At 40.8% G+C, this 22,289-nt stretch overlaps 1 protein-coding gene across 2 annotated transcripts in view; it reads right to left on the bottom strand.

Annotated features, from left to right (window-relative positions):
• The window catches only part of SPIDR (scaffold protein involved in DNA repair), a 196,314-nt gene extending 177,822 nt beyond the window's left edge, over positions 1-18,492 (bottom strand). For both annotated transcript variants that reach the window (XR_004060525.1, XM_030943524.1), the window contains exons 1-5: positions 18,406-18,492; positions 11,373-11,528; positions 10,406-10,484; positions 8,694-8,882; positions 5,973-6,130 (exon numbers count right to left, since the gene is read on the bottom strand). Coding sequence is in view for 1 of the 2 variants with exons in the window: in XM_030943524.1 (XP_030799384.1) it covers positions 5,973-6,130; positions 8,694-8,882; positions 10,406-10,484; positions 11,373-11,528; positions 18,406-18,426 (603 nt within the window). In the remaining variant the exon portion in view is untranslated. The remainder of the gene's footprint in view (positions 1-5,972; positions 6,131-8,693; positions 8,883-10,405; positions 10,485-11,372; positions 11,529-18,405) is intronic.
• Positions 18,493-22,289: the final 3,797 nt, after the last annotated feature.

Below are 22,289 nucleotides of genomic sequence, written 5' to 3'. Positions count from 1 at the left end.
AAACATCCTGTTTCCTATTCTGATAATCTGACCAAATCATGGAAACAGAAAGTTGAGAGGGGAAATATTGTCTGTGACTAAGAAAAAAAGCTTCAAGGCTTGATTCCTGTGTCAGAAGATGCAGAGACATCCCTGCAGCCACGATGCAGCAGAAAGCAGCTGGTGCACAGGTTCAGTTTCTCTGGTCATTCAAGTACAAATCCTTTCACTTTGCAGGCATGAATTCAAAAGGTGTCTGTTTCCGTACCACTACTGACTTGCAACCTGCTGACCTGTAGGTCTTGCCTAAAAGACAGAAGAGCCCAGTTCTACCCAGAAATATAAGGTTCCTGTTTTTGGAAAGACAAGGAAGAGAGACACAAGGAAGGGAAAAGGATGCTGCCCAGATAGGTTATGCTGTTTTCATCATTCAAGTTTCCAGGATCCAACTAGATAAAGCCCTAAGCAACCTTGTCTATCTTGTATTTGAGACTGTCTTGTGCAGGCTGAACTGAAGAAATTGTTTCCAACCTGAATTATTCCATAAATTACATTTAGAAAAAAAATAGATGGAAGTTTGTGGGTATTTTGTATATACATTTCCTTCAGTAATGAACTGACAAAAGTAAGTGCTTGCAATAACACAGTCCTATCATCACCCTTGATCCATGTTAAGTCATCAGTCTGACAGGATGACACAAATTCCATTTGCCATAATAATGATTCCCTACCTTGAGATAATCTGCTTTAAATTCTGTTACACAACCATAGTTCTAGACTCAATTCTAATTACCAAGCCAATGTTAGTTATAATTACCATTATAATGGATCAAGAAAGCCAGGACACAAAAGCAAGTCCAGAAATAACAGCAAATCTTGGCCTGCTCATCTTTTAAATGACCTCTTCAGAATTTCATTAAGTATGTTGAATCCCCTCCAATGTAATGCCACAGAAGGACAGAATTTGTTTTGAGAGCTTTTTTTTAAGAGCCAGGTTAAGACAGTAATAAATCCATGAACTAAACAACTGAATGAACCCTGATTTGAAAGATCAGAAGGCCTCAGGTAAGAGACACAGACCTACATATATCCATGCAGGAAGGACTTCTAAAAGAATGTGTTCTTCATTCAGGGAAAACCCCAAAATAAACCTTTTGCACAGCACTAAAATAGTTTTTGCACATTTTTCAGCATCACGTCAGCTCATCCACTGTCAGGGCATGCAGACTGCAGCACAATAGAGAGCTGAGAGTGTGGCAGGGATTTATTAAAGAGTTTTGAAACACATAACACATGGCAAATCTCTTTTTCAGTTGTCTGTCTTCATTCAGCGTAATAGTTTGGGGATATTACCACTCTCTATGTGTTCCAGTCTCCACCAGGTGCCTATGAGAGAGCTGGAGAGGGAGTTCTTACAAGGTCTTGTAGCAACAGGGCAAGAAGGAATGCCTTTAAATTGAATCAAAGCACCTTTAGTTTAGATATTAGGGAGAAAATCTTTACTGTGAAGGTGGTGAGACACTGGAAAAAGTTGCCTAGAGAAGTTGCGGGTGGTACCACCTCTGGAAGTGCTCAGGGCCAGGTTGGATGGAGCTTTGAGCAACCTGGTCTAGTGAAAGGTGATGCCTATGTCAGGGGTTTGAAACTGGATGATGTTTAATTTTCCTTCCAAGCCAAACCATTCTATGGTTCTAAGATTCAAAGGGAACAAGCTCTTAACCATGTGACTTTTTGATAAATTTTCACCCAACCAGACGTTAAGATCAGCAGACAAGTGTCTACTGCACTTATTAGTGTGCTGTGCAAATAAAGAGGATCTGCTGTAACCAGTTAAGCTTTATTTATGTTACACAGCAAGTACATAAGACTAATTCCTCACACCATTCTGGGATAAGCCTTACTTGCTCCCCATGTAAAGCAAGAAAATCTGGGTACCCATCAGAAACTGATAAAGTGGATTTACCAGAGAGGGCACAAAGAAAAGGCCATACTCTTGTAAGATACCAAAATTATATGCTCCACACAAATGCTGGCCTACTTTCAGGGATTAAGTGTTTTGAGGAAGGGTTCAAGTGGGGAAAATGATGCCACTCTGTGCACAGAGCCAGAGAAGGTTCCCAGATTCAGAGGTAGTGTGGAAGAAGAGAGGAATTTACCCACAGGAGCACACATTTTCATTTAATTAATAGCATTTAAATATTAAGTTTAAAATAATTCACATATAAGCAGTTCTTACAAAATATGGAACTTGGCTGACAAGACAAAAAGTGTCTAGACAAGTTTGGCAAAAAGTAGTCACTACCAGTGCATAAAAATAGGGAGTTTTTCAAATTCGAAGTGATTACATGGCACTCTTTTGGAAAACACGTATGCTGAAAAACTAACATTAAAGGTTAATCTTTATTTTAGTACCATGTTCTCCAATAAAAAAGTTCCCCTAGGTAACCACTACTGGTAACTGGAAATGAAGGAACTGTAAGAATAGAACCATCTGGGGTCACCTTGTCAGATCTTTCTCCTGCATCATCTTAAGCAAAAATTCAACCACTTATAGGTCAAATGAAAACTAACAAAAAATAACTCCCTCATCCCCTAAAAATAGCTAAAGGAAAGTAAAGCATGGTCTTGTCATATCTTGCATATGCTTCCTTCAAAAATTCTGAAGACACACATTAGCTATTACCACAAGGCCACCTTCAACTTGCCTTCCTCATTATCCACTATCAAGCAGCTTTACACATCAGAAGTGGATAGTTGATAGGAAAGACACAGCACAGGGACTTGGAACATAAACTGAGTCGTGACTGCAGCTTTACAGCCTAGAGATAAGCAAGAGTCTTATCTTCCAACCAAAACAATATGTGAAGCTTTTCTACACAGTTAATATCACCAAATAGAAGTCATTTTAAAATTAAATATATTAGTATATAAAGGAGTAGGGGAAGAAATTTCCCAGTAGAAACATAATACACTCCTACCAAGAGTAAATACTACCATAAAGCTATTTTGGCAGTAATCCTAAACCTCCAGAACCTCTTGGTATTTGGCATATTTTGAAGCAGCGTAAAAGAAATTTCATGGTCTTTTGATTATCCACACACTCCACTAGATTCTAGATATTTAGTAAATACCACAAAAATGATGATATATCAACATTTGGCGCTTTTTTCCCCCTTTCCTCACCATGAACTAGGCCACAAAATTAACAGGCCTTTTTAAAGAATACTCATACAGCAAATGACCTCCTATAGCGAACAGTGCTTTCTATTCTGTCTTGGAAACCTCTCGGCTTGCATGCAGTTTTTTCCTAGCAGTTTTTTCCTTGGAAAACATCATATCCCAAGTAAAGCAAAACAAAGACTGCAGCAGGCAGAGTAATCACTGGGGATTTACCCTCCTGCATACACTGGATTCCCAGAAGAAAGTTTTCTGCTGAGGGTGACCACCCAGCAAAATTCCCAGGGTGCCACTCCAGCTGGGATGGGGGAAGAGGAAATCTGTAGGGACAATCTCAGTTTCCCAATGTACCCACATCTTTTGTACTAGCATAACTATTCTGGTTAGATTTAAAAACTTTTTATTACAGTATGGTTGCATCCCAAAAAACCCTCTCATGAGCGTCATTAACATGAACGTGTCCCATAATGTTTATCCAGCTTTCCATGTACACTGGGCTAAGTCATGCTGGTGTAATAAAAACAGGACAACTTTTACCACTGGCATAAATCTCAATTCTGTTTTCACAGCTTTATGCAGACCATGCAGCCTCTTCTGATGCTACAGCCTGGGATTTAGGCTATGTAACAGAAGTTCTTCAAAACTTGAAAACACTTGACTAACCCTTGCTGAACTCTGAATTACAGATAATAGAGTGGGACTGACACCCACAAGAGCCTGATGAGCACCAGGTCACTCGTGTTGCTACAGCCAGACCCGCTGCTTCACAGAATCAATTAGGCTGGAAAAGACTCCAAGATCATCAAGTCCAACCTATGACAAAACACCACGTTCAACTAGACCATGGCACTAAGTGCCACATCCAGTTTTTCCTTAAACACCTTCAGGGATGGTAACTTCATCACCTTCCTGGGCAGCTCCTTCCAATATCCGATCACACTTTCTGTGCATAAATTCTTCCTGCTGTCAACCTGAGCCTCCCTTGGCACAGCTTGAGGCTAATTCCTTTTGTCCCCTCACTTGTCGCCTGGGAGAAGACTCTGACCCCACCTGGCTACAGTCTGCTTTCAGGTGGTTGTATAGAGTGATGAGGTCTCCACTGAGCCTCCTGTTCTCCAGACTGAACGTCCCCTGCTCTCTCAGCCGCTCCTCATCACACCTGTGCTCCAGGCCCTTCCCCAGCTCCGCTGCCTTCCCTGGACTCGCTCCAGCCCCTCAATGTCCTTCTTGTGGTGAGGGGCTACAACAGAGCCACTGTCCCCCCCTGCGGCCCCAGCAAGGCAGCAGACCCTGCCACGGGGCTGATTCCTGGCAAGCTGGAGGCTGCTCTCCCTCCTATGTGAGCAGGACTCCCTGTCAGACTCACTCGCGAGCATTTTCATACAGAATCGAAACATAAACGGAGTTTCAATAAGGCTTTAATCCGCTTCGCTGACAGCCTGGTCCGCGGCCCCGCCGGCCGAGGTTCCCGGGCCTGCGGTGCCCTCTGCCGGGCTGCTCCAGCACCGACCCCCGGCGGATCCGCTCCCACAGCCGCACCTCCTCGGGCCGATGTTCCCCGTCCGCCAGGCCAGCGCTGCCCCTGCCCCTTGCCCCGGCTGCCCCTCTGGGGGTCACAGCCCGGCCCCTCTGCTCTGCCCGCCCCGCCTGGGGCTTCCCCGCCACGTTCCGGGAAGCGCTGCCGGCGCGGGGCTCCCCGGTGCGGCACCAGCCCCCGGCACAGGAGAGAGGGTAAATCACAGAGGGGCAGGGTCACTTAGGTTGGAAAAGACCTCTGAACCCAACCTCTGAACAAACACCACCACCATGTCAACCACTAGACCACGGCACTAAGCAGCACATCCAATCTTTGCCTGAACACCTCCAGGAACAGTGACCCTGAGCAGCACATTTCAAATGTTACTTCAGCCTAGGGTACCATCATATCTCAAGTCTTTTCACACATGTCAGTTCACTGTAAGATACTAAATAAATAAAGATCTATAGTTGACACAGAACGCTTCTTTAGAAATAAACTTACATTTTCGGCAGTAAAAAAAAAAAAACTACCATATCTTAGCTGGTAATATTCAGCTCTTACTGCTTTCCCTTTCTGGAGCTCTGCAATCCTTATCACTGAAAAGGGAGTCCTGCATGTAGTCCTTTACCCCATCATGCTCTATTCCCAGCACCTGGGTTTTTGGAGAGTCACAGTCTCAACGTACTAAAGATAAATAGCGGTGGTGAGTCTCTCACCCACCACACTACAGGAAATTTGGGCACCAACAGCACCAGCTGCCCAGATGTCACAAGCAGACAGGGACTGTACAGAGTCCAGATGATCATCTCTGGTGAGAAACCACCCACCTGATGACTTTCTGAACACACACTGACATACAAGAAATTCAATTTTAATATAAGACCAAGTTGCTCCACTGCAAGGGTAACCAAGCAGTGGCACATGTTGCCCACAGAAGTTGTGGAGTCTCTGCTCTAAGAACTACTCAAAACGAAACCCAACACAGCCCTGAACAGCCAGCTTCAGCTGGCCAGATGTGAGCAGAGAGGTTTGACTAGGCACTCTCCAGAGGTGCCTTCCCACCTCAGGCATCCTGTGATTCAGTGACCACACTACCAAGCTCTCTGTGAGGGGCACTGCTTGGTTCTGAGGTTTGCCAGTCAAAGAAAATGCCTTGAAATTCTTGTGTAAAGAATTCCTTCTGAAAAGATAAGTAAGCAAAATCCTCACACTGCCCCAATTCAAATGCAAACAAATATGAATACATTCCACAATTACAGCAGAAGCTTTTTTTCTTAAACTTGGAACAGTTTCTCACCTTACAAAGCTCATCATTCTCCTCTTTGACAGGCAGAGAATTAGTATTTGAGCAAGAGTCCGAGTCTGATATCTCTACTGAGCTGTCCTCTTTTTCTGACCCATCGCACTGATCGCTAGAATCAGTATCCTTCTCCCAGTCAATAAGCTTCAATTCATCTAAAATAGAAGATTGGTAAAAAGAGTTTTTCTTAATCACCATCTATCATAAGCACAAAGTCAGAGCAATACTACAGCTATCCTAAACTTGGGAGAAGAATTGCAACATTATTTTTTACCTATGTTCAACTGATCTTTAAGTATTTTGTGTCTCACAAAATCTAAATCCTACTAGCCAAAAGTGTTCTGCGAGGAAGGATAAAAATTAAATACATAAAAAAAACCCAAACTTCAAAGTACTGTCTGCAAAGAGGTGGTACATTTAACTGTACAGGTAGGTAGGATGTTCTCTTTAGTATTATTAATTTTTCCATGGTTTAGTTAGGGGTTTTTTTGCCCAGCTGCATTGGATTTTCCATGTGTACTTGTTCAGAATTAACTGTTCTAATCAAATGCCTTAAACAATGTCAACATCTGCTATTAGTGGTAACCCTCACAGAGGAACAAAAACGCTAGTTGAAATGGTCACCTCCTAGAACACCATGCCTAAATATACAGGTCTGCAAATCAAATCTCTAAGCACATCAAAGACAGAACTGTTGAGGACAAATTAATAGAAACAGGAATAAGAAAAGATGGAGGTAAAAAGCCAACAAAAAAAAAGCCCCAAACAAACCTACAATGTAATGGCAATAAACAAAGAGATGCTGACAGAAATGCAGAACTTTTTTCCATCACCATCAGGACCATGTGGTATTTAATGCAATTCCAAAAGCCTATTTGTAACTTCAAGGATCTACTGAAGGGCACAGAGACTTGAGCTGCAGTAGCATCCTCACAATCCTTCAGGTCCAAATGCCACAAGGTACTGAGAGAGATAAATGAGCATGTTCGAAGGAGAAGGGATGAAAGCTTTTTGGGAGCATTGCATTTTTTGCTTTTGTAAATGTCATATTTCTAACACTGGAATGGTCATGTACAGGGGAGAGGCAGCAGAGAAAGAAGGCACCTGCACCATGCTCCAGCCATCTGTACACATCCATGAAACTGTGGCAGTACCTTCTGTACTCGGCAGTGCTACTGTAATCTAAATACTAGTTCCTACATTGACCTTTCAGACTCTGAAGTCACCCAAACACACAGATATAGTGCTGCCTCCTTTTACACACACAAATGCATTTCCGTTTCTGACTATGAGGAAGCTTCATCACAAATTTTAAACACAGAAATCAGCAACCAGGTAGTGCAAAGAGGTTTCATTTGAAGCTGTGTGACAGCGGAATAAATTCCTTGATGAAATACAAGGCAATCCATTTTATCTTGTCACACTGAAGTACTGACACTCAAAGTGAACTTCACATGAAAGGGAACATCTCTTTAAAAAATATTTTCCCTACTGTCACCACACCTACAACTGTACCTATATATGCACACACACATAGAGGCACCCTGGGTACAATGCTAAAATTAGTGTATATCATGGTTACTTCAAAAAACATGGAAATTATAGTTCTTTTACTGCCCACTGCTTTCAGGACATTTTTGGGTTTAGAAAAAAAACATGACAATTATTAGATTTTCTCAGTAACCTTCAAGCAGATACATAACACATCAGGGTTTCTTCAATTACACAGAGAAACCAGATTTTGCTATCTTATAAGCATAAAAATATGTCTGTGTATGGTCTCAAAAAAAAAAAAGGAAGATTAAAGCCTGCAAGATATACTTGCAGGGAACAAGTGAATGATATTAATGGTAGGTTAGAAGAATTCCTATTCAGCAACAGATTGCAGTTTAGAAAATGAACAGTCTTTCCTTTTCGAAAAGAAGAAAATTACTAGGGATTACAAAAGATAGCCATCAGATATGCCAATGACAGTGTTATATAGAAGAAAGGAGGAAGATTTTTCATTTTTGTTTTAAACCTAAGGAGCATATTTCACCAGCGTCACGAAACAAAAAGTCTTCAATCAGTCAATCTATTTGCTCAGCTCACAGCAGCATTTGAATGCTTTGCCAGACATCCAGGATCCAGTCTAACTGTAATATTTTAGATCTAGCTGAAGTACTACAAAGTTCACCTAACTTATTTTACATTGTAAAGACTTCCTAACAAGTTCTAATGCAACTTGTACATTATCCCAATTAACGCTTCTACAATAGAGCATATCAAATTTTTCTATCTTCAGCTGCACTTTTTAATCAATTTCTCTCCCCTCTGTCATTTCCTGGTCCATGACTTAGAAAGGAAGTTCTAAGAACTAAACTCATGTCTGTTCACATAGTGCAGCTAACAGAGGAAGCAAGGAATACTGTGTTCTGAAATGAAAATGCATGGTACACAAGATGATGCTATCTGCAGCTGCAAAGCCTGCCGTATCTAGTCAGTAGATGCAGAAAACTGTGTTGCTTTATTCTGAGGTGTAAAGTTTTCGTACATAATTTATACTAAGAGCTTACTCTATACCCAGATGAAATTTATGAAAAAATAAACAAACCCCTCCAATTGATCTAACCAAAATAGGAATGGATCATGTAATTTCGTCAGAATGACATCAAGAATATTTTCATTACAGCAACAGAAATTGACATGTTTCTTGTTAAATCTTGCATTTGAACTTACCTTCACTGCTTTTGTCCTCTAACAATAAATCACATCCGCTAGGCAATTCCTCTGTTTTGGAAGCATCATTTTTTTTGCTGTCCAACCTTGGAATCAATGTTTTATTTCCATCATCTGAAAAATCACTGCCACTAGAGGTCCATATTATGTCCTCAGCTTCCTTAGAGCTTTCAGCAGCAGCAGCAGCCCCTATGAAAAAGCATTGCAAAGTGTTAGACTCCTACAGAAATGCAGTTTTGTTAAATTTAAAAGTATTAAAAATTAAACTCCACTATTTTAAAAGGGCAAAATTATAAATTCTGTTACTAGGCATCAGGGATTAATACTGAAGCATTAACTCACATGTATTTCTTATTCATACATACATTATTTCCAGTTTAGTTCTCCACAATAAATACTAACATTTCATTTTATACAATTTTATACAACTGTGTCCTTCAGCAGTGTGAGGACAAGTCATGACTGTCTGACATTTACTCCCCCTACACACAGTTCTAACACTCCTCCACTCCCCCACATGTACCCTTGTAAAATGCTGAGTGGTTTAAAGAAAGACTGTCCTTAGAATTCTGGGTTTGGGAGCTCTATGAATATCCAATGAGTAACAAAGGAATAAAAGCATTCCATCAGTAGAGATTACTCTTCAGTTTTCTAGTTCAGGTTTTTTTTCAGGAAAAAAACCAAAACTTCTCAGGTGTTGCAAAGAAAAGCTGGTGTGTTTTTGAAGTAAGACATTTTTATTCAAAATACCCTTCTGCATTATTTTTAATCATAAAAGCAAGGAGAAAAGATTCATGCTTAGCATGGAGCATACAGAACTAGGAAGGCAGAATTTTCCACTTCCTACCACTACTAAAACGGTATAAGTAAATGGGAATTTAGATAATTCCTGGGGGTTTGGAATTAGGCAGAAGGGCCCAGAAGAGTAAAACCTCACCACATCTTCTCCTGCAACACAGAGAGGTTCTTCTTAGAAATACAGAAAAGCTAGAACCCCAAAAGGTAAAGAAAAAAAGTGCCCAGTAGGTCACCTAGTTACATCCAACAGAAGCACAGCTGCTGGAGCAAGCAGAAATAGACTGAAAAATACCATCCCCTCTTACTTTCCTTTCTTCTGGGCTCAAAAAAAAAAGGAAAGAACTAGAAAGAGCCAGTAAGAAGAAAGAGCCTCCTCCTCTTTATTCTGACTAGAGTTCTTTCTCTTAATGCCAATATTAAGCAACTTGGGGGCATACAGAAGATCGTAAAAGCAGGAGGTTGATAAAACTCTGGTTTTCTACCAATTGCTCATATTAACAAAATATGTGTGCTCTCATGCCTGCTTGTCTATCTAGAAGATAACAGAATAATCTCACTTCCAATCTGTACAGCCAAGGGTTATTTTTCATTCCCTCCTAATGAAATGTGAACCATTTAAATATCCCATCCCTTTTATAATACACACCATATACAGCATTAGTGATGCTTCTTTCACCTTTCCAAAAGCAATAGCTGAGTGCCTGCAGCTTTGCAGAATAAATTTCTGGCACTATGGGTGAATGGATGAGCCCCACCACAACAGTGAGAGATTGTGTGTCTTATAAAAATTAGCTTCTAATTACAGTAACAGAAGAAGAAAGCAACCAGTACTTTGAGCCAACTTCTACCCAAATAGAGAACAAAATAAAGTAACAATAGTCTGACAACATTAACATGAAATAATCAAAACATACTAGATGCACTTTCAGCAGATGTTAACAGTGGTCCAAGATGCTTCTTAATCCTGGATTTCTTATTGGATGGCCTCTGGGACTATATTAAAAAGAGACAGAGATTTAATCACTAGGAAAATAATTTTAACATGTATCAATATATTTAAAGCTGTTGTTACTCACCTACCAAAGCTTAGCAGACCAATTTCAAATTAAAATCTTTTACAAGACTGTAATATAATGAAGTATTAAAGCATGAGTATAGTAATATAAAATCTGAATTTTCATAGATTTGGAAAATACAAATTTTCTATGACTATGACAGAAATCACATGTGACCTTGAGAAGAACAGGAGTTACTTTCAGCACTAAAATGTCAAAAGTGGGCAGTAACAACATGCTTGATAAAGCATGTGTCCTCTTGAAAAGTTACAGAAAGAATTTCTTGGTTGCCCTGTCTCTGATTTTACTATATCCCATAAGATATGCAACACTGTGACTGCTCAGTACCAGAAAAAGAAACAGAAAAGCAGCTTGGGTCAGCACAAAATACTTTTCATTCAGATCTGGTTGATCAAGCAGGATTTTCTACACTTAATTCACTATTACAAACACACTATTTAGGTCTAACAAAAACTCTTCAAATGCAAACTACGGCATTTTTGTTCCATATTTTTTAGGAAATGTAGCACTCCATCCCAAACGCCAAATTACTTTTGCATCCTTCAGTGTATTACTGAAATTTTCCAAGTGATGAGTGCTATCTAGAACACAACACATTAACATATGCTCCCAAGTTACACTAACAAGTTAAGACAATGTCCTTATGTAACTGTGCTTTCCACTTTCTGTCTATTTTGACAGTGGCAACAACATGCTGTTAGTTTGGAAACAACACCAAAAGAAAAGGCAACATATTATTCACTGGAGCATGGAAATTCACTGTCAGTTTGCATCTCTTTGTTACACCGCTAAGGCAGCATTTTACCTCCAGCACTGAAGTGCTCTCAAAACCATCCCCACACCTAAGCCACGCATTGGAAATCGAAGTAGCAGACACTGATGTCCTGAGATTTGATTTTTTCAGACCTAGGGGTGCCTCATCTGGGAATGGTGTGCGGTCTGCATTCCAAAGTCTCTTCCGCTAGAGAAAGGAGAAACAAACCCATTAAAAACACAGGGTAGAGATAATCAATTTCAAGCTAAATTTACTTACTCTAGATTGCCACTAGTATTTTCTGAATGTTTACAAAGAAATTCCAATTTTTAATGAGCTCAGGAAAAAAAAAGTCTCAAACATTTGCAAGCATCTTTTATGCAGCTCTAAATAATAACATCATCACCAAGGTCAGGGGTAAATTAAGTTTTTGATAAATACACTTTCTGTTGGTCTAAGTTACATCTCATAATACCTGATAGCTGCTCAGCAAAGCTGAAAATATTATGTTACACAGGAACAGCTCACCAAAATACACTTTACCTAAATAATGCCTTCAAAGTCATATTTATTGTGCTTTAATTTTGTTTATGCAGGAGGTCACACTAGGTATCATTATACATTTCACCATTAAAAATAACTAATCAACCAAAGAAAAACCACCCCAGGCTCTTTCAGCTGTAAGAATTACACTTATTTCCACAACCATTTCCCCAAGAAAAATGTTGCCTTCCCCTTACAAGGGATGCCAGAAGTCATTTGGAGCATTAGATAAGTAATGAAACACGATTAGCACCCAGTGCTAATTTCATACAAGAGATTGTAACATCTGAAAATAGCTGAAGATGAGAGAACTGCCTGTTATCACATCCAAAGCTGTCTCAGATTCAACACCAGTTTACACACAGAAATTGAACTTGACCACGATAAACATCTTATCCTACTGTGCTACTGAAATTTATTTTAGAAAGCACTGACTATATCATCTAACTACATCTGTCTTCTTTTGATATGCCTTCTCTTTTGATAAGCAATTCCAGTTCCTATGTATAAGTAATTATTACTCCAAAGTTAAGTTAATCAGCACAGACATTTTCTGCCAGGCTGGTCAATCAGGACCGTAACATACATGTCAAACATATGCACAACAAAAGAACAGAAAGCGGAATCATAGAATAAATATTCTGAGTTGGAAGGGACCCACAAGCACCACAGAAGCCCAACTCCTGGCCCTGCACAGACCCAAGAATCACACCACGTGCCTGAGAACACAAGCATTTGCCACTTTTTGTCCATTTTGTGAATGGCAATGCATATTTGTTTTCCATAGGGTTTTTTCAGTGCTCTTGAGGATGAAACAAGCAGTTTCCAAAAGTGTACAGTGAGCAGCATCTTACTTCACCCCTCCAGTCACACAGTCCCACTGTGCATGGTAAGATAAGTGACCCTGCTAAGAGCCTCTTCTAAAACTGCTGGGGCTATTTACACCTCAAAGCACCTACACATTATCACCAAAGTCAAACTGTCCCCATAACTACTCCCACAGATATATGAAAGGTACAATTTTGAATCTGACATGGTATTAAATCTGGAATCAACAGCGCTTTGGTAAGGACATGATGTCAGGTAAGGAGACTACAGCAGTTTAACAAGAAAGGTTAACATTACAACACAGAGAGGATTTAAACACTGCTTCCCTCCCATTGAAGACACTAGTCTAAGCCTCAATTTCCAGAGTGCTTAGACAGGAACCTCTGCAGTGGGCTGTCCTCTTGGCAAGTGCTTCCAATGGTTTTTAACCTTAGTCAGTGCTGGGAGTCTTGCTTACATGCCTGGTTTTGTAGCTTCTAGAACATTTTGCGAGATATATTTTGCAGACAAAGACTTACAGCATCAAATACAGTTCATCTAAAGCTTATTTCCTGAATGGGATGCTCCAGTTTTAAGAAACACGTCTGTGCCAACAGCAGCACCATAGCTTGCAAGCAGGTTTACAGGGCACCACTTCTGATGGTCAGTTAAAACCAGAAATGGTTGCAAATAAGTGAAAATAAGTGCACATAATTGCATGCACAAAGAGTTGCATGAAACAGGCTTTGTAATATACTTCCATTGTTAGCAAGCTTAATAAACAGAACTAGGGAGTTACTCTCTGTCAAGCTTCTAATTCATGTTATTCTTAAAATCATGACATTTGCTGACGGACAGCAAACCTCAATTTCTCAGTGCTGTCCAGTACCAACACAGGAAAGAAAGAACGTGTCATAAGAGGCAGGGGATGAACAGCAGAACGTGGCAGCTGATACACAGCCACTGCTGCACAATTGCCAAGGTTTGGGAAGGGGACATATAAAAATCAGCAGGATAAAGGCTACATGTTAACTCCCTCTCCCTAAGTAAGAAGGGTTAGGGTGCAAATAGAAAGGATGTGCTTACAGGTGACAAGGTCAAAAATGCAAACTGAGTAGAACAAATAGCTAGGTTTATGCTTAGATGACTACACTTCTATTTAGAGTGCAATCTGAAGTTGCACTGGGAGTGACTTTTAAACAACTGAAATTCAGTGTATGAGACAGTCACGGCTGTGACAGGCAAGGAGACTTTTCATAATTCATGACTTAAGAGTGGAAGAGTTTTATTTAACCCTGCACTTCCTTAGCCTGACTAAAGGCAGGGCTCCTCAGGTTTTCAGAGCAGCACTACAGAGCTGTCTCAGGGCAGGTGGTTCCTTGACAAACCAGAAACAACTGGAGTCCCCTTTTCCCCTTCTTCTTTCCGAGCACTTGGCACTCACCAGACTGTGCGCAGACACAGCAATGATGAACCAAACTGACAGAAAACTTCTTTGGGAAGAAGCACTTGTTATCTACAGCTGGTGCAGCAGCACAAGAAAGGATACATGGATCAGTGGAACCAGTCCAGCAGCTGTTTGACACCATGGCAGCTTATTTACAACCTGAGGAACCATTGGTACTGTGGACAGTTCTGGTTAATTAGCTCTTTGTTTCACCACGCATCCTTCTCCACAGATTCAAGAAAATCTGAGAGTTTCTGCTACCACCACACAGAAATTTATAACCACTACAAGCACTGAGAAAACAGCCCCCGAAGTCCCAAACCAAGGAAGTAAAGAAATACATCTTTTACATGAGATATTCCTCAGCTACTGCAAATTCTGGCAGACTCCACTTGGAAGAAAACAAAAGAGAAGGACTTATGGTTGCTGATACTGACAGCAGTGGCTTTGAGTTCCATATTTTTAATACAAATACCTTGCCACCATTTCCCACATTCTAAATTATCTTAAAAAACTGGGAAAAAAACAACAACAATGCCACAAAAAAAGCCCTCCAGAGCCAAATTACCGGATCCCAAACTCCTTGTCAATTTAAATCTCTCCATATAAATATTTGATGTGAATTCAAGAAACTGGACCCAGAGCTTCAATTCACAGTTACTGAGAGGGCCTGGGAGCAGGTGAGGGAGCTGAGAACAGCCTGCAGGGCCTCTGTTTGGCTCTTTGCCTTCAGACACTGTGGGAACAGTGCCAATGTTGGGGACAGCACTGTCACCCTTCCCCTGCAAAGCCACCTTGGCACAGAAGGATGGTGTCCAAGGACTTCTGTCACAGCAATACATCTGCTGGCATGCAGAAATGGCAAGTTTTAAAGGCTCTTTGCTTCTGCTCCAGCCTGCTTCACGGCTGCAGAGAAACTAACATTTTAAGAAACTTAATTCTCAGGAGTAAATATTTATAATTAAGCTACTCTGAAGGCTGTGCTGCCCCCAAAGAAATGCAGCAACAACTGTGAGTTCTTTTAATCTTGAGTCACAAGGTTAATAAACTTTTTCTTTCAATGTGAAATAAAAACTGGGCACATAAAAAATAACTTGTGTAATTTATTAAAGGAATGCATGAAGTGTCTAGAAACAAGGTATTGGAATTAAAAAAAAAAAAATCACTGAATCAGGCTCAAAAGAGCTAGAGCACGTAGACCTGCATGTACATCACAAAATCAAGATTTATTACAAAACAGAGTCAGACAAAAAACCTTGTAAATTGTGTGAGGTGTCAGAAGCCAAAATATGACCTCTGAAATTTTGAGTTAAAAAGGGGAAGGCTAGGATGGCTACCTCATATAGAAATTGCCTTGATCTCTGCTCTTAAAAGCACTGCATTTTGTCTCTGGAGCAGCTCCTTCTAAATGAGTCAAAAAAAATTTGAGTTACTCCTGTTGGCATTAGTGGAATTAGGTCCAAGTCCTCCTTATAAAGGGCACTGCAAGCAACCTTACCCCATTACTCCTTTAGTTATTCCCAGTGAGATAAAGGTAAGTCAGCCTACATGGGTGCAGGTGTGAGGAAAAGGGAGGCAGACTCTGAAAAAACCATGAAAATGCATAAGGATTTTACAACAGACTACTGCAAGTATAGGGCTGGAGTGCTGGATTGGACTTTTAGATAGATGTTCCTATCTAGAACATCTCCACTTAACCAATCTGTGAGGTTACTTATGTCCAAGACTTGCTACCCAGAAACACCCTGTATAAAGTCACTGGGACCACATGCTCAAAGGCTACTCACTACACACCCTTTACACTTCAGACAATCCCCCTTCTTTGGGGTTACTTCAAAAACCACAGGAAGAGCCCCCAGGAACACGTGACCCAATATATTATCTACCTCACATGCAAGTGGCATTTCTTTGACACGTCACCTTCTCTAACACAAAAAGCAACATAAGCTGAAGGAGAAAACTAGTGATAAAACATTTCACTACATGAACTCCTCCTGCTGCTGGCTTTCAAATCCAAAAATTAGTCACATCACTTAAACATCAGTCAGAATTATTCAAATACAACTGTTACAGTCTTCCTGAACAGAGCAGAATGAAAAACTATTGAAAATCACAGCTCTACTTGCCAGAGACTTTTCATATTTAAAAAAAAACTGATGGCACCAATCACATAAAAGAATGTAAATATTCAACATTGACCAACAGCCATCCTCATCTTTCACCTTTGTTCTTATCAGTTTCACATGAAAATACTCCAAACTAAAACACTTCAGCTTGTGTTGGCCTTCAAAACTCCAATTTCAAGAGAGTATAAAACCGAATTTGATAACAAGCACCTCACTTTCAGCAAAGTACCATATTCATGATACTGAGTTCTTAAAAGTGTAACTACTGTATTTAGTGCCTAGATAAAAAGTAAAGTTCTAATTTAATATGAAAACATCCTTGCATTTTAAACTCTCAAGTGAGCATTCAAATACACACTTAATGATTTGTATTTTTTTCCAGTGAAGATTATTTTTTTACTCCTGTGAAAATCAGTATGCATATTTTCCAAAGATGACTCACAAGAACACATGTGGTCCCTAGAAAGGTCCTCATCAAGCTGTAATCATTCATAAAAAAATTATACTGTACAATCACAGTCAGTGACAGCAGTCAGTGATAACCTGCTATACCATACCTCCTTCTACTCTCATGGCAAAGAAATACTAAAATCAAATTAAAATCTTAAAATAATTTTCCCATTGCTATTGATGCATGAGACCAACATTTTTAAAACACTCTTTCAAAACCTTTCTTGGTGCTCAAGATTTTTACTACACTAAGTAAAAGACTATTCTCAATGACTTACACTGATATATATATGACTACCATTTGAATGCCAAGATTTTTAAACCTACACATCCTTTTTTAAGCAAGAATATAAATTACTATACGCTTACACTGAAAAAAACAACTCTCATGGAATAAGAATATTATTGAAGTATACTTTGTATTAATAACTAGTGCCAAGTAGTTAGAGAGAAATCTGGAGTCTATGCAAGTGGTTAAAGGAGACATATTTTAGAAAAGCTTACACAAAATTAAGTTATCCAAAAAGTTTAGGATACAGTAACAGTATCACACATTTTTGTTACGTCTCAAGTTAGCATGGGTTTTTAATCAATTTAATTAATAGTCAGCAAGTGCTCTATTTTCCCTTGATCTTTATAAGTTTTCATTCATCAAGGAACATTATCTTTGTCAGCAAAAGGAGTTACTGTTATCACAGGCTGTTACCACATTGCAACAAGAGTTGGCTAAATCCTGTTTCACTTAAGTGTGCATTTTCTCACTAGGCAAGAATGCAAAACCTTTCAGAAGAAAATATGTGTAGTGTCAATTCACAGGTTTATTTATGCAAAGTACAGTAGGTTATTTTAAAGCTTTTTTCAGTAGATTTTTTTTAAAGCTGTTGAAATTTTTTTTCCATTAAAATTTCTTTTAAATGGGCTTATACTTAAAAAGCAGTTGAACGTGCACACCAGTATAGACAAATTTCTTTAGGAACCAGATCTGTCATTTGTCAGCTCTATACGTCAAACAACACTTGTAGTCCGTCTTTCAGCAGTGCATCAATATTAGCCTAAGCACGGCTAATCAGAGCCAGCACATCCTAACTGCTCCTCTGCGGGGAACATCCAACGGACCAAGCAAATCACCAAAGGAAAGGGACAGAAAAGCAGTACGGGGCGCTTCTCCTCCCTCCGCTCCCAGACAAGGAAGCGAAGCTGCTCAAAACAGTATCAATCCTCGCCAATTCCCACAATTCCCTTTTCCTCTCAAGTTTTACTCTCCCTGCACTTTTCCCCGTCGGCCAAGTGAGCAGGCCGAGCCCGCCGCTGCCCCCGGTGCAGCCGTGCCGCGATGGATCTCACTGTCAGTGTTGCGCAACCGCGCACACCAGCACCGCGGGAAGGGCCCGCGCTCCCGCCCCGCGTTCCAGCGTGGCGGGTCCGCAGCACAAGCACCGCCTTGGAGCCGGATATGACCGGGCAGCGAGGGCACAGCGCGGCAGCGGCTGCTGCTCTGCCTCTGCCGCCGCCGCCACCACCAGCCACCCCCGCGCCCCTCGCAGCGGGGCCGGGAGGCGCGGCTGGCCGCCGGCCGGGACGCACGGCAAGGCCGCCCTGGGAAGCGCCACGGCTCGGCCCTGCGGGGCGGCCCGGGAGCATTGACCAGCCCGGCCAGGGAGCATTCATCGGCCCGGCCGAGCCCCTTCTCCTCCCGTCCCGCCGCCGGTACCTTCCCCTTCCCGCCGGGCATCGCCCCCGGCGCGGCGCCGCGTCCCCGGTCACATGGCGGGGGAGCACCGGGGGCGGGGCCGAGGGAACCCCCAGCCCGTGCCCGCCCTTTGCAGCTTTGGCGCCGCCGGAGCCGCGGCTTCTGATTGGGCATAACTGGGATGACGTCAGCGGCGGGGCGGGGTTCCCGGGAAGGAGGGTCGCGGTGCGCGGTGCGCGGTGCGCGCTGGGGGCGGGCCGGTGGCCCGGGGGTGCGGGAGGTGCGGGAGCGCTGCTCGGGAGCTAGCGGGTATTTCCCGGCGGGAAGCGCCGATGCTGTCCCCGCAGCCCTCCTGCCCTCCCTGCCCAGCTGCCCCGAGGCCCAGGCGGAGCTGGGGGTGCCGCGAGCGAGGGGGCTGCCGCGAACTGGGCCGTCTGTTCTCTGCCCAGGGCAAGGGCTGAGTTGGCAGCGCTGATTTTTGAGAGCATGGTGTGGAGAGCGACGTCTGAGCTCTGCCCTTCCCTGAGAAGTTTTTCAGCCTGGATTTCGCCTCTGCATCCTTCATTATAGCCAAGGTCACTCATGCATCCTTCCTGATACCCAGGTTCACTCAGAAGTAAATCTCAAATGAGCGTTTAACACCTCAAGGAGAGAAAGCACAGGGATGGAAACACTGCCTAGATACCCAAGCAAGTAATGTCTAAACACAAGGCACTTGATGAAAAATATTACTGTTACACCATTAAAATAAGATTTTTTTAAAACTTCGTAAGCAAAAAGCCGATAAATGTACTGGCAAAAAGAGTAATGCCAGTGCCAAGATGTTGACTTGGGATTGGAACTGCTTTGCATGGATGTTCTCTTTCATAGAATGATAAGTTACAGCTAACAGAAGGAGAAAAGGCTGATCATCTTTGCAAATGCTTTACTGGTGCAAGTGGAAACACTGGCAGAAAACGATGGTTATTTTTATATTGGTTATAAAGGATGGTTATATTTTATATTTTGCAGATAGGTTATTTTTATATTGCTTATTGCATGTTCTTGACAAGGTCACCTTGGCTGTCAGTGCTGCTGTTAAACACAAGTAATAATAAACAATCTTTGCAAAATAGGGTAGCTGTATCTCACAGCTAGATTGGAATTTATAAAGTACTTACATTTTGATGGAAGGTACTGCGTGACTGCATTTTTATTGTTGAACCCTAATTACATATATCCGTCTATAGTTCAGTTTGTATTTTTCCCAAAGCACCCCATGGCAAATACCCATCTGGCATTCCCTTTATAAAACTGCCACTAATTAAAGTGGATTTTGCAAACAGAAGAGCCAGAAACATCATCATCCAATCCCCATATACTGCCTTTGATTTTTATATTCAAAACAGAATTAATAGCACTGGGTTCTCATCCTTCCAAAACCTTGCAGTATTTCTTCTGAAATTACCAGACTGACAAATTAATTCTATTATATATCCTCAAGGTAGGTTTTTTTTTAAATGTATGTTATTGCACTGCTTAGCTAAATAATCTTATGTTAGAGCTGAACCACAGAGAAATGGACCACAGAAGTCTGGTCTATTTTAGTGAGAGTATTTTCTCTGTACATAAATTCCTTCCAAGAATTCCAAGGTGCTCACACCTGGGAGGAACTTAGTTCTATAGAATCCCAAGAAGGTGACCCAATCTATAGATTCCTTTTGTTTGCTTTCATGTTCTTCACAAACAAGTACTGAAATGGCATGGAAGTAGAGGAAGCATGTGAGAAAATCACCATATATATTAGGAACTAAAACAGAGCTGCAGCTTTTAAAAAAATAACATCTCTGTTTCATTATTGGAAATACTGTCAAGAAGGAATAATAAAAGCCAAGCTTCTTGACAAAAGCTGAAATTTCATAATACCACTACATTATTCTTCAGGTCTGTTAAAAATTTCTGTGCATCATATTCTGGAAGTAATAATTAACACAATTGGTTATTTTTTGAAGAACTGGTTTTTCAACTACACATACAAGCATATCTGTGTTTTCACAGGCTTAAATAATGGTTTGAGTCCACTGTTTTATCTGATATACTGATTGACTGTATTTGCATTTGAGATCAAATCTACTGCTGCTCAGGGAACATTAAGAAATTGTGTACTTTTTGTACTTTTGTTGCATGAAAATTATATGAAAACAATACAATTTCTGTTAGCAATAAGAAAATTTATTTCTGTAGTGAAGTCCAGAAAAAAGGGAATTTATTTGCTGGTGGTGCTGTTGATTGCACTGATGTTCCTTAATCCACAGAAAGAACTCTTTCAAAGAAACAGAAAGTATTTTACACAGATGAGTTAAAGGTAAGGAAGCTTAAATTACTGAAGTTTGGAACACTTGTTTATATTGATTGAATGTGCCCGTCCTTCATTCTAATATGGGTTTATGGATTCATTTCCTCTCACTGAGTTAGAGCTTTAAAAGCTTTTCAGTGTACAAAGTCTGGTACAGACAATGTCAAATTCAAACACAGAAAAAGGTTTTTGGTTTGAGTCATTCCTTCAGGAAAGTTTTAAAAGTCACAAGTATCTCAGACACTGAACTGGGATGAAGTAGGTGAGGAAAAACTCATCAAGTATTTTAGAGCCTGTCTTTCAGGGTCAGATAGGTTTTTATGAGTTTGTCAGGCGAGAGGTGATCCAAAGGCCTAGGCTAGACAGATCACAGTCTAGATCCAAAATAACATTTTCTTCTGCAGGCTGTGTTGCAGTTTGATCATTCCAAGCTTTCTAAAGTTTTTTTTTTTTAGGAAGTAACATGAAACACTTAAATCTTTTAAATCCTCAAGCTACAATGTCAGTTTCACTTTAAATTAAATTGTACTCTTTCACAGTACAGTGCATCACTATGCCGAGGCGAGCTGTAAACTGTGGAAGAAATGAGGAAAAAAAAATCCCACAAAACCCCTCAGGGGATGCCAGATTGCAGTGGATCAAAGACTCAGTTTCTAACATTCACACAAATTAAAAATTAATCGCTGATCATTTAAGAATCAAAAGCAAAAAAAAGGTTTTAAATGAATCAGCACACCCAGGGAGCATCTCTTTAGCAGCCCTTGCCCCTGGGTCTGAAAGACAGGAGGGGCTCCAGGCTCTGGAGTGTCCTGGCTGCTCCCTGAGCCTAAGCCAGCTCATCCCACCTCCAAGTGCTCCCTTGGCATCTTGCAGTGGCTGACATTTTTCTCATCTCCTGCTATTTCTCTGTGTCAGTGCTGTAAAAGGAGCATGAGTACATAACTTTCTGGCAGACAGTAACATTTGGGAAACATATTTGCCTACTTTTTATGAGACGCCTCTGTAGTTTAATGGGGTTAGTGCAAATAAAATAATATTTTCCAATCTGAAACTGAACATCTGTCATAAAAGTACTCTCTTTTGGCTCTAGCTGGTGAGAAAAAAATGCAGGTCTATATTCAGAGCTGGAGAAAAGTGACATATTTTAAACTTCAGTTATTAGACCAGTTTACTGCCATGAAAGTTTTTCCTCTTAATTTAATTCAACAAAATTTTAAAATTACTGAAGGGCCTGTAACACTGAATTTTACAAATTTTAGTAACTCCAGATATTGAATTTCCTCTTTTAGGTCTAGTATTAATACAACTTTAGCCTAATCATGACCGTAGTGTACCCTTGTGTTGAAGATTTTACAAACACTGTTCCTGAAAAATGCCTTGCCCAAGGGAGAATAGTATATTAAAGAGAGGGTAGGGTAATACATTAGTTCCTTCTTCTACTGCTTTGGCAGCTGGTCATTTTGGGTTTGGTCTCTACATGGTTTCTTTCTGCTTTTTTTCACTTCTTGAAGTAGGCAGGAATATGCTATTAGATGCCTTCTAGATAAAGGCTATTGCAAAGTAGACAACT

This window comes from Camarhynchus parvulus, chromosome 2 (genome assembly GCF_901933205.1).
Source record: "Camarhynchus parvulus chromosome 2, STF_HiC, whole genome shotgun sequence".
Taxonomy (NCBI): Eukaryota; Metazoa; Chordata; class Aves; order Passeriformes; family Thraupidae; genus Camarhynchus; species Camarhynchus parvulus.
The sequence above is the reverse complement of the archived record's forward strand: the minus strand, read 5'-3'. Positions and strand labels throughout refer to the sequence as shown.